The 13,503-nt window shown below is 49.4% G+C and overlaps 1 protein-coding gene across 1 annotated transcript in view; it reads left to right on the top strand.

Moving 5' to 3' along the window:
• LOC110533265 (relaxin receptor 2-like) overlaps positions 1 to 13,503 on the top strand; it is a 136,291-nt gene that overhangs the window by 95,657 nt on the left and 27,131 nt on the right. Inside the window, exons 13-15 of the mRNA XM_036934549.1 lie at positions 8,324 to 8,395; positions 9,921 to 9,992; positions 11,446 to 11,675. Coding sequence (XP_036790444.1) covers positions 8,324 to 8,395; positions 9,921 to 9,992; positions 11,446 to 11,675 — 374 coding nt within the window. The remainder of the gene's footprint in view (positions 1 to 8,323; positions 8,396 to 9,920; positions 9,993 to 11,445; positions 11,676 to 13,503) is intronic.

Raw genomic sequence — 13,503 nt, 5'->3', positions numbered from 1 at the left:
TCTTCCAGATCTGCCAGTCGACCAGACTCTTCCAGATCTGCCAGTCGACCAGACTCTTCCAGATCTGCCAGTCGACCAGACTCTCCCAGATCTGCCAGTCGACCAGACTCTCCCAGATCCGCCAGTCGACCAGATTCTCCCAGATCTGCTAGTCGACCAGGATCTGCTGAAACCGCCAGCCAGCCAGGTTCTGGTAGTTTCTACTACCTGCCTGGGCTTCCTCTCAGTGCTGAGCTTCTTCTCAGTGCTGAGCTTCTTCTCAGTGCTGAGCTTCCTCTCAGTGCTGAGCTACCCATCTGTCCCGAGTTACCTCTGTCCCGAGCTGTCCCTCTGTCCCATGTTATCATTGTGGTGGGTAACCTATTTAGGGACGTTTAGGAGGGGGATTAAAACTGTCATGGAGTGGGGTCCACGTCCAGCGCCAGAGCCGCCACCGCGGACAGATGCCCACCCAGACCCTCCCCTATAGGTTCAGGTTTTGCGGCCGGAGTCCGCACCTTGGGGGGGGGGGTACTGTCACGCCCTTCCATAGTTTACTTTGTATTTTCTATGTTTTGATTGGTCAGGGTGTGATCTGAGTGGGCATTCTATGTTTCATGTCTTGTTTGTCTATTTCTATGTTCAGCCTGATATGGTTCTCAGTCAGAGGCAGGTGTTCGTCATTGTCTCTGATTGGGAACCATATTTAGGTAGCCTGGGTTTCACTGTGTGTTTGTGGGTGATTGTTCCTGTCTATGTGTTTTCACCAGATAGGCTGTTTAGGTTTTCGTTACGTTCATCACGTTCTTTATTTTGTAGTGTTTGTATTGATTCGTGTTTTACGTTTGTTCATTAAAACATGGATCGCAATCTACACGCTGCATTTTGGTCCGATCCTTGTTCTACCTCTTCATCAGAGGAGGAGATAGAAGAAAACCGTTACAATGTCAAAAAAATATATTGCTCATAAATACATTGTTGGACATCAAAGACTGGAAAAACAACAACAATTCAGCTCCAAGTGATTTCAATTTTTTGGAAAATTTGTTACAAAGTATTCCCACATGTTGTAGAGCGATACATATGTGATTATATACACATGCAAGCAAGGTTTGAAATCATTATGTTTTAATCAAATGTTATATCTGTTTGGGTTTCTTGTGATCAATTTGCAGCCTACAAATTATTTGTAATTATTTTGCGGCCCATTGACCATCTGATCAAGAAAGAATTGTCCTGTGGCTAAATCTAGTTGAAAGCCGTGGGGCTTTCCTTAACCACAGCCATACTCTGGACTGGGTTATCACCAAGGGGCTTTCCTTAACCACAGCCATACTCTGGAATGGGTTATTACCAAGGGGCTTTCTACTGGGACCACCCATAACCACAGCCATACTCTGGACCTGGTTATTACCAAGGGGCTTTCTACTGGGACCACCCATAACCACAGCCATACTCTGGACCTGGTTATTACCAAGGGGCTTTCCCTAACCACAGCCATACTCTGGACCAGGTTATTACCAAGGGGCTTTCCTTAACCACAGCCATACTCTGGACCGGGTTATTACCAAGGGGCTTTCCTTAACCACAGCCATACTCTGGAACGGGTTATTACCAAGGGGCTTTCCTTAACTACAGCCATACTCTGAACCTGGTTATTACCAAGGGGCTTTCTACTGGATACACCCATAACCACAGCCATACTCTGGACCTGGTTATTGCCAAGGGGCTTTCTACTAGGCCCACCCATAACCACAGCCATACTCTGGTCCTGGTTATTACCAAGGAGCTTTCTACTGGGCCCACCCATAACCACAGCCATACTCTGGACCTGGTTATTACCAAGGGGCTTTCTACTGGGCCCACCCATAACCACAGCCACACTCTGGACCTGGTTATTACCAAGGGGCTTTCTATTGGACCAAATATTACCAAGGGGCTTTCTACTGGGTCCACCCATAACCACAGCCATACTCTGGACCTGGTTATTACCAAGGGGCTTTCTACTGGGCCCACCCATAACTACAGCCATACTCTGGACCTAGTTATTACCAAGGGGCTTCCTACTGGGCCCACCCATAACTACAGCCATACTCTGAACCTGGTTATTACCAAGGGGCTTTCTACTGGATACACCCATAACCACAGCCATACTCTGGACCTGGTTATTGCCAAGGGGCTTTCTACTAGGCCCACCCATAACCACAGCCATACTCTGGTCCTGGTTATTACCAAGGGGCTTTCTACTAGGCCCACCCATAACCACAGCCATACTCTGGACCAGGTTATTACCAAGGGGCTTTCCTTAACCACAGCCATACTCTGGACCGGGTTATTACCAAGGGGCTTTCCTTAACCACAGCCATACTCTGGAACGGGTTATTATCAAGGGGCTTTCCTTAACTACAGCCATACTCTGAACCTGGTTATTACCAAGGGGCTTTCTACTGGATACACCCATAACCACAGCCATACTCTGGACCTGGTTATTGCCAAGGGGCTTTCTACTAGGCCCACCCATAACCACAGCCATACTCTGGTCCTGGTTATTACCAAGGAGCTTTCTACTGGGCCCACCCATAACCACAGCCATACTCTGGACCTGGTTATTACCAAGGGGCTTTCTACTGGGCCCACCCATAACCACAGCCACACTCTGGACCTGGTTATTACCAAGGGGCTTTCTATTGGACCAAATATTACCAAGGGGCTTTCTACTGGGTCCACCCATAACCACAGCCATACTCTGGACCTGGTTATTACCAAGGGGCTTTCTACTGGGCCCACCCATAACTACAGCCATACTCTGGACCTAGTTATTACCAAGGGGCTTCCTACTGGGCCCACCCATAACTACAGCCATACTCTGAACCTGGTTACTACCAAGGGGCTTTCTACTGGATACACCCATAACCACAGCCATACTCTGGACCTGGTTATTGCCAAGGGGCTTTCTACTAGGCCCACCCATAACCACAGCCATACTCTGGTCCTGGTTATTACCAAGGGGCTTTCTACTAGGCCCACCCATAACCACAGCCATACTCTGGACCTGGTTATTACCAAGGGGTGGGAGCCTGGCGAGCTGGCCGAGGCGTGGGAGCCTGGCGAGCTGGCCGAGGCGTGGGAGCCTGGCGAGCCAGGCGGGGCAAGGGAACCTGGCGAGGGAGCCTGGCGAGGGAGCCTGGCGAGGGAGCCTGGCGAGGGAGCCGAGGGAGCCTGGCGAGGGAGCAGGGCGAGGGAGCCGAGGGAGCCTGGCGAGGGAGCAAGGCGAGGGAGCCGGGCGAGCCTGGCGAGGGAGCCGGGCGAGGGAGGCGAGAGCCTGGAGAGCCGGGCGAGGGAGGCGAGAGCCTGGAGAGCCGGGCAAGGCGAGGGAGCCTGGAGAGCCGTTCGAGGCGAGGGAGCCTGGAGAGCCGGCCGAGGCGAGGGAGCCGGCGGAGGTGAGGGAGCCTGGCGAGGGAGTCTGGCGAGGCGAGGGAGCCTGGCGAGGGAGTCTGGCGAGGCGAGGGAGCCTGGCGAGGGAGTCTGGCGAGGCGAGGGAGCCTGGCGAGGGAGCCTGGCGGGCTGAGGCAGCCTGGCGAGGGAGCCTGGCGGGCTGAGGCAGCCTGGCGAGGGAGCCTGGCGGGCTGAGGCAGCCTGGCGAGGGAGCCTGGCGGGCTGAGGCGAGGGAGCCTGGCTGGCTGATGCGAGGTAGCCTGGCGGGCTGAGGCAGGGCGAGGGAGCCTGGCGAGCCGGCCAAGGCATGGCGTGGGAGCCTGACGAGAAGGTCCCAGGCATGGTGTGGGTGCCTGGCGAGCCGTCCAAGGCTTGGCGTGGGAGCCGGGCGGGGCATGGCTAACAACTTCCGGCGCCGACAGAGATGGCCGTCTCGCTTCGAGTTCCTAGGAAACTATGTAGTTTTTTGTTTTTTTACGTGTTATTTCTTACATTGGTACCCCAGGTCATCTTAGGTTTCATTACATACAGTCGAGTAGAACTACTGAATATAAGAGCAGCGTCAACTCACCATCAGTACGACCAAGAATATGACTTTCGCGAAGCGGATCCTGTGTTCTGCCTTCCACCCAGGACAACGGAATGGATCCCAGCCTGCGACCCAAAACAACGGCGTCGTAAAAGAGGCAAACGAAGCGGTCTTCTGGTCACGCTGCGGAGACGGGCACATCGCGCACCACTCCCTAGCATACTACTCGCCAATGTCCAGTCTCTTGACAACAAGGTTGATGAAATCCGAACAAGGGTAGCATTCCAGAGGGACATCAGGCCTGTAACGTTCTTTGCTTCACGGAAACATGGCTCACTCGAGAGACTCTATCAGATTCGGTGCAGCCAGCTGGTTTCTCCACGCATCGCGCCGACAGAAACAAACATCTTTCTGATAAGAAGAGGGGCGGGGGCGTATGCTTTATGGTTAACGAGACGTAGTGTGGTCACATCAACATACAGGAACTCAAGTCCTTCTGTTCACCTGATTTAGAATTAGTCACAATCAAATGTCGACCACATTATCTACCAAGGGAATTCTCTTCGATTATAATCACAGCCGTATATATTCCCCCCCAAGCAGACACATCCATGGCTCTGAACAAACTTTATTTGACTCTTTGCAAACTGGAATCCACATATCAGCCCTGAGGCTGCAATCAATGTAGCTGGGGATTTTAACAAGGCTAATCTGAAAACAAGACTCCCTAAATTGTATCAGCATATCGATTGCGCAACCAGGGCTGGTAAAACCTTGGATCGTTGCTATTCTAACTTCCGCGATGCATATAAGGCCCTCCCCCGCCCTCCTTTCGGAAAAGCTGACCACAACTCCATTTTGTTGCTCCCTGCCTACAGACAGAAGCTAAAACAAGAAGCTCCCACGCTGAGGTCTGTTCAACGCTGGTCCGACCAATCTGATTCCACGCTCCAAGACTGCTTCCATCACGTGGACTGGGATATGTTTCGTATTGCGTCAAACAACAACATTGACGAATACGCTGATTCGGTGAGCGAGTTCATTAGAACGTGCGTTGAAGATGTCGTTCCCATAGCAACGATTAAAACATTCCCAAACCAGAAACCGTGGATTGATGGCAGCATTCGAGGGAAACTGAAAGCACGAACCACTGCTTTTAATCAGGGCAAGGTGACCGGAAACATGACCGAATACAAACAGTGTAGCTATTCCCTCCGCAAGGCAATCAAACAAGCTAAGCGTCAGTATAGAGACAAAGAAGAATCGCAATTCAACGGCTCAGACACAAGAGGTATGTGGCAGGGTCTACAGTCAATCACGGATTACAAAAAGAAAACCAGCCCAGTCACGGACCAGGATGCCTTGCTCCCAGGCAGACTAAATCACTTTTTTGCCTGCTTTGAGGACAATACAGTGCCACTGACACGGCCCGCAACCAAAACATGCAGACTCTCCTTCACTGCAGCCGAGGTGAATAAAACATTTAAACGTGTTAACCCTCTCAAGGCTGCAGGCCCAGACGGCATCCCCAGCCGCACCCTCAGAGCATGCGCAGACCAGCTGGCTGGTGTGTTTACGGACATATACAATCAATCCCTATCCCAGTCTGCTGTTCCAACATGCTTCAAGAGGGCCACCATTGTTCCTGTTCCCAAGAAAGCTAAGGTAACTGAGCTAAACACTTCCGTCATCATGAAGTGCTTTGAGAGACTAGTCAAGGACCATATCACCTCCACCCTACCTGATACCCTAGACCCACTCCAATTTGCTTACTGCCCAAATAGGTCCACAGACGATGCAATCTCAACCACACTGCACACTGCCCTAAACCCATCTGGACAAGAGGAATACCTATGTGAGAATGCTGTTCATCGACTACAGCTCAGCATTTAACACCATAGTACCCTCCAAACTCGTCATCAAGCTCGAGACCCTGGGTCTCGACCCCGCCCTGTGCAACGGTACTGGACTTCCTGACGGGCCGCCCCCAGGTGGTGAGGGTAGGTAACAACATCTACACCCCGCTGATCCTTAACACTGGGGCCCCACAAGGGTGCGTTCTGAGCCCTCTCCTGTACTCCCTGTTCACCCACAACTGCGTGGCCACGCACGCCTACAACTCAATCATCAAGTTTGCAGACGACACAACAGTGGTAGGCTTGATTACCAACAACGACGAGACGGCCTACAGGGAGGAGGTGAGGGCCCTCGGAGTGTGGTGTCAGGAAAATAACCTCACACTCAACGTCAACAAAACAAAGGAGAAGATTGTGGACTTCAGGAAACAGCAGAGGGAACACCTCCCTATCCACATCGATGGAACAGTAGTGGAGAGGGTAGTAAGTTTTAAGTTCCTCGGCGTACACATCACAGACAACTGAATTGGTCCACCCACACAGACAGCATCGTGAAGAAGTCGCAGCAGCGCCTCTTCAATCTCAGGAGGCTGAAGAAATTTGGCTTGTCACCAAAAGCACTCACAAACTTCTACAGATGCGCAATCGAGAGCATCCTGGCGGGCTGTATCACCGCCTGGTACGGCAACTGCTCCGCCCACAACCGTAAGGCTCTCCAGAGGGTAGTGAGGTCTGCACAACGCATCACCGGGGGCAAACTACCTGCCCTCCAGGACACCTACACCACCTGATGTCACAGGAAGGCCATAAAGATCATCAAGGACAACAACCACCCGAGCCACTGCCTGTTCACCCTGCTATCATCCGGAAGGCGAGGACAGTACAGGTGCATCAAAGCTGGGACCGAGTGACTGAAAAACAGCTTCTATCTCAAGGCCATCAGACTGTTAAACAGCCACCACTAACATTGAGTGGCTGCTGCCAACACACTGACTCAACTCCAGCCACTTTAATAATGGGAATTGATGTAAAATATATCACTAGCCACTTTAAACAATGCTACTTAGTATAATGTTTACATACCCTACATTATTTATCTCATATGTATACGTATATACTGTACTCTATATCATCTTCTGCATCTTTCTGTAATACATGTATCACTAGCCACTTTAAACTATACCACTTTGTTTACATACTCATCTCATATGTATATACTGTACTCGATACCATCTACTGGATCTTGCCTATGCCGCTCTGTGCCATCACTCATTCATATATATTTATGTACATATTCTTTATCCCTTTACACTTGTGTGTATAAGGTAGTAGTTTTGGAATTGTTAGCTAAATTAGTCGTTGGTTATTACTGCATTGTCGGAACTAGAAGCACAAGCATTTCGCTACACTCGCATTAACATCTGCTAACCATGTGTATGTGACAAATAAAATTTGATTTGATTTGATTTGGGACCCGGGCGGGGCATGGCGTGGGAGCCGGGCAAGGCATGGCGTGGGAGCCGGCCGTGGCATGGCATGGGAGACGGCCGAGCGAACCGAGGCTTTCGAGCCAGCTGAGGCATAGAAGCCTGACGAGCCAGCTGAGATAGAAGCCTGATGAGCCAGCTGAGACATAGAAGCCTGACGAGCCAGCTGAGTCATCCCCGGTTACTTCGACAGCGACACTCGAACTCGACGTCACCAACAAAAAAGGAAAAAAAGGACAAAACTCCCTGATGCTTCCAACTGTGGTGTCTGCATTCTGTAACGGTTCCGTAACTACAGACACTGGGAGACGGGAAGCAAGTACAGCCCTGGCAACATCTTCTCCACTATCCCTGCAACATCTTCTCCACTAGTCCTGCAACATCTTCTCCACTAGTCCTGCAACATCTTCTCCACTAGTCCTGCAACATCTTCTCCACTAGCCCTGGCAACATCTTCTCCACTAGCCCTGGCAACATCTTCTCCACTAGCCCTGGCAACATCTTCTCCACTAGCCCTGGCAACATCTTCTCCACTAGCCCTGTCAACATCTTCTCCACTAGCCCTGTCAACATCTTCTCCACTAGCCCTGGCAACATCTTCTCCACTAGCCCTGGCAACATCTTCTCCGCTAGCCCTGGCAACATCTTTTCCACTATCTCTGGCAACATCTTCTCCACTAGCCCTATCAACATCTTCTCCACTAGCCCTGGCAACATCTTCTCCACTAGCCCTGGCAACATCTTCTCCACTAGCCCTGGCAACATCTTCTCCACTAGCCCTGGCAACATCTTCTCCACTAGCCCTGGCAACATCTTCTCCGCTAGCCCTGGCAACATCTTTTCCACTCTCTCTGGCAACATCTTCTCCACTAGCCCTGGCAACATTTTCTTTCTCTAGCCCTGCGGAGCCTTCTCCTCTGCTGAGAAAATAACAGTCAGTTAGTTTAATTCTCACAGCCAGGGAAAACCATACAGGTCTGTCTGTTTGCCTGTCAGACAGAATCACTTGTTTACTTGTTTTTTACGTATTGTCACAGGAACATATCCCACAATCCTTTGTTCCACATCTACCCGGGTCACTTTGATGACCTGACCCAGCTCCAGTCCCTGTGAGTAGAACACATACTGTATAGCCTAGCCTATCAGTACAGTACACCAGTACATTACCTACCAGTTCAGTACAGTACAATTACCTACCAGTACATTACCTACCAGTACAGTACACTGCCAGTACCAACCAGTACATTACCTACCAGTACAGTACACTACCATTACCTACCAGTACAGTGCACTACCATTACCTACCAGTACAGTACACTACCATTACCTACCAATACATTACTTACCAGTACAGTACACTACCAGTACCTACCAGTACAGTACACTACCAGTACCTAACAGTACATTACCTACCAGTACATTACCTACCAGTACAGTACACTACCAGTACCTACCAGGACACTACCATTACCTACCAGTACAGTACACTACCATTACCTACCAATACATGACTTACCAGTACAGTACAATACCTTTACCTACCAGTACATTACCTACCAGTACAGTACACTACCAGTAGCTACCAGTACAGTACACTACCATTACCTACCAGTACAGTACCTACCAGTACAGTACACTAGCAGTACCTACCAATACATTACCTACCAGTACAGTACACTACCAGTACCTACAAGTACATTATCTAACAGTACAGTACACTACCATTACCTACCAGGACACTACCATTACCTATCAGTACATTACCTACAAGTACATTACCTACCAGTACATTACCTACCAGTACAGTACACTACCATTACCTACCAGTACATTACACTACCGGAACCGTACACTACCAGTACCTACCGGTATAGTACACTACCATTACCTACCAGTACATTCCTACTAGTACCGTACAATACCATTACCTACCAGTACATTACCTACCAGTACAGTACACTACCATTACCTACCAGTACCGTACACTACCAGAACATACCAGTACCGTACACTACCAGTACCTACCAGTACAGTACACTACAAGAACATACCAGTACCGTACACTACCAGTACCTACCAGTACAGTACACTACCAGAACATACCAGTACAGTACACTACCATTACCTACCAGTACCGTACACTACCATTACCTACCAGTACAGTACCTACCATTACCTACCAGTACAGTACCTACCAGTACTGTACACTAACAGAACATACCAGTACCGTACACTACCAGTACCGTACACTACCATTACCTACCACTACAGCACGCTACCATTACCTACCAGTACAGTACACTACCATTACCTACCAGTACAGTACACTACCATTACCTACCAGTACAGTACCTACCAGTACCTACCAGTACAGTACACTACCATTACCTACCAGTACAGTACCTACCAGAACATACCAGTACCGTACACTACCATTACCTACCACTACAGCATGCTACCCTTACCTACCAGTACAGTACACTACCATTACCTACCAGTACCGTACACTACCATTACCTACCAGTACCGTACGCTACCCTTACCTACCACTACAGCGCGCTACATGTAGATAAATATTGACAATGCTGATAAGAAATCAACTCAACTTAATAACCGGTGTTGTCTTTTCTGTAGGGGTCTGGAGGGTATTGAGATTCCAAACATCCAGACCAAGATGTTTCTACCCATGGGAAACCTCTCACACATGTATGTACACATTCACATTCTATACTACATGTTCATCACATTCTATGCTATATGTTCATCACATTCTATGCTATATGTTCATCACATTCTATACTATATGTTCATCACATTCTATACTATATGTTCATCACATTCTATACTATATGTCCTGTATATCACATTCTGTACTATATGTTCATCACATTCTAAACTCTATGTCCTGTATATCACATTCTATACTATATGTTCTTCACATTCTATACTATATGTTCATCACATTCTATACTATATGTCCTATATATCACATTCTATACTATATGTTCATCACATTCTATACTGTATGTTCATCACATTCTATACTATATGTCCTCTATGTCACATTCTATACTATATGTTCATCACATTCTATACTATATGTTCATCACATTCTATACTATATGTCCTCTATGTCACATTCTATACTATAGGTCCTGTATATCACATTCTATACTATATGTTCATCACATTCTATACTATATGTTCCCACCCCCACCCCACCCTCTCTTCTCCTCTTATCCCCACCCCTTCCTCTCTTATCCCCCACCCCTTCCTCTCCTCTGCTCTCCTCCTATCCCCCACCCCACCCTCTCTTCTCATCTTATCCCCCACCCCTTCCTCTCCTCTCCTCTTTTCCCCCACCCCTTCCTCTCCTCTCCTCCTATCCCCACCCCTTCCTCTCCTCTTATCCCCCACCCCTTCCTCTCCTCTCCTCTCCTCCTATCCCCCACCCCTTCCTCTCCTCTCCTCTTTTCCCCCACCCCTTCCTCTCCTCCTATCCCCCCATCCCTTCCTCTCCTCTTATCCCCCATCCCTTCCTCTCCTCTTATCCCCCACCCCTTCCTCTCCTCTTATCCCCCACCCCTTCCTCTCCTCTCCTCCTATCCCCCACCCCTTCCTCTCCTCTCCTCTTTTCCCCCACCCCTTCCTCTCATCTGCTCTCCTCCTATCCCCCACCCCACCCTCTCTTCTCATCTTATCCCCACCCCTTCCTCTCCTCCTATCCCCCACCCCTTCCTCTCCTCTCCTCCTATCCCCACCCCTTCCTCTCCTCTTATCCTCCACCCGTTCCTCTCCTCTTATCCCCCACCCCTTCCTCTCCTCTCCTCCTATCCCCCACCCCTTCCTCTCCTCTCCTCCTATCCCCCACCCCTTCCTCTCCTCTCCTCCTATCCCCCACCCCTTCCTCTCCTCTCCTCCTATCCCCCACCCCTTCCTCTCCTCTCGTCCTATCCCCCAACCCCTCCTCTCCTCCTTTCCCCCACCCCTTCCTCTCCTCTCCTCCTGTCCCCAACCCCTTCCTCTCCTCTCCTCCTATCCCCCACCCCTTCCTCTCCTCTCCTCCTGTCCCCCAACCCCTTCCTCTCCTCTCCTCCTGTCCCCCAACCCCTTCCTCTCCTCTCCTCCTATCCCCCAACCCTTCCTCTCCTCTCCGTAGCTACTTCAAGACGTTCCAGTACTGTTCCTATGCGCCCCACGTGAGAACGTGTAAGCCCAACACGGACGGTATCTCTTCCTTCGAGGACCTGTTAGCCAACGTGGTGCTCAGGGTCTCTGTGTGGGTCATGGCCTTCATCACATGCTTCGGGAACCTCTTCGTCATCGGGATGAGATCCCTGATCAGAGCGGAGAACAACCTGCACGCCGCCTGCATCAAAGTCCTCTGCTGTGAGTTATATGTACTGTTTATAGATGCGCGCACACACACACACACACACACACACACACACACACACACACACACACACACACACACACACTCTCTCTCTTTCTATCTCTCTCTTTCTCTCTGGACCTGCTGTCACAACAAACTGCTGTTACTCATCTGTCATTCAATACCCCTTCATCTCTCATAACACCTTCCTCTCCTCTCTTCTTCTCTTTGTTTTCTTGGGGACAGCCTATTTTCCCCTCTCCTATTTTCTCTCTTAACTCTCTCTTCTACCACAACAATCTACTATCTGCTTTTGTTCTAGTTCTGGAACTCTCTGCCAGGTCTCTATCAGTACATTATCTACCAGCTCTCTACCAGTACATTCTCTACCAGGTCTCTACCAGTACACTCTCTACCAGGTCTCTATCAGTACATTCTCTACCAGGTCTCTACCAGGTCTCTACCAGGTCTCTATCAGTACATTCTCTACCATGTCTCTACTAGGTCTCTACCGGTACACTTTCTACCAGGTCTCTATCAGTACATTCTCTACCAGTAAATTCTCTTCCAGGTCTCTACCAGTACATTCTCTACCAGTATATTATCTTCCAGGTCTCTACCAGGTCTCTACCAGTACATTCTCTACCAGGTCTCTACCAGTACATTCTCTACCAGGTCTCTATCAGTACATTCTCTACCAGTACATTCTCTACCAGGTCTCTACCAGTACATTCTCTACCAGGTCTCTATCAGTACATTCTCTACCAGGTCTCTATCAGTACATTCTCTACCAGGTCTCTACCAGGTTTCTACCAGTACATTCTCTAGCAGGTCTCTACCAGGTCTCTATCAGTACATTCTCTACCAGGTCTCTATCAGTACATTCTCTACCAGATATCTATCAGTACATTCTCTACCAGGTCTCTACCAGTACATGCTCTACCAGGTCTCTAGCAGGTCTCTATCAGTACATTCTCTACCAGGTCTCTATCAGTACATTCTCTACCAGATCTCTATCAGTACATTCTATACCATGTCTCTACCAGTACATTCTCTACCAGGTCTCTATCAGTACATTCTCTACCAGGTCTCTATCAGTACATTCTCTACCAGGTCTCTATCAGTACATTCTCTACCAGGTCTCTACCAGATCTCTACCAGGTCTCTACCAGATCTCTACCAGTACATTCTCTACCAGGTCTCTACCAGTACATTCTCTACCAGGTCTCTACCAGATTTCTACCAGTACACTCTCTACCAGGTCTCTACCAGTACACTCTCTACCAGGTTTCTACCAGGTCTCTATCAGTACACTTTCTACTAGGTTTCTACCAGGTCTCTACCAGGTCTCTACCAGTAACCTCACAAGTCCCCCTTCAACTCTCTAATTTCTCTCATTTTATTCTCCCTCCCTAGCTCTCCCCCTTGGTGACCATCATTCCCAATGCCTCCACCCCTCATCCCTCTCTCCTCTACCCATGCCTCCTCAGCCTAATTCCCCACGTCAGATGTGATAGGGCTCCCTCTCTCTCTACAATGTGGCAGGGCTCTCTCTTTCTTGTTAATTGGCAGGGCTCTCTCTTTCTTGTGATGTGGCAGGGCTAGCAAACTATCATGGATTATAAAGGGAAACCCAAAAGCGAGCTGCCCGGTGACACGAGCCTACCAGACGAGATACATTCCTTCTATGCTCTCTTTGTGGCAAGCATTACTGAACCGTACATGAGAGCACCAGCTTTCCCAGACGACTATGTGATCACACTGTCCATAGCCGATGTGAGTAAGACCTTTAAACAGGTTAACATTCACTAGGTCGCAGGGCCAGATGGATTACCAGGATGT

Source organism: Oncorhynchus mykiss, chromosome 10 (genome assembly GCF_013265735.2).
Source record: "Oncorhynchus mykiss isolate Arlee chromosome 10, USDA_OmykA_1.1, whole genome shotgun sequence".
Taxonomy (NCBI): Eukaryota; Metazoa; Chordata; class Actinopteri; order Salmoniformes; family Salmonidae; genus Oncorhynchus; species Oncorhynchus mykiss.
The sequence above is the reverse complement of the archived record's forward strand: the minus strand, read 5'-3'. Positions and strand labels throughout refer to the sequence as shown.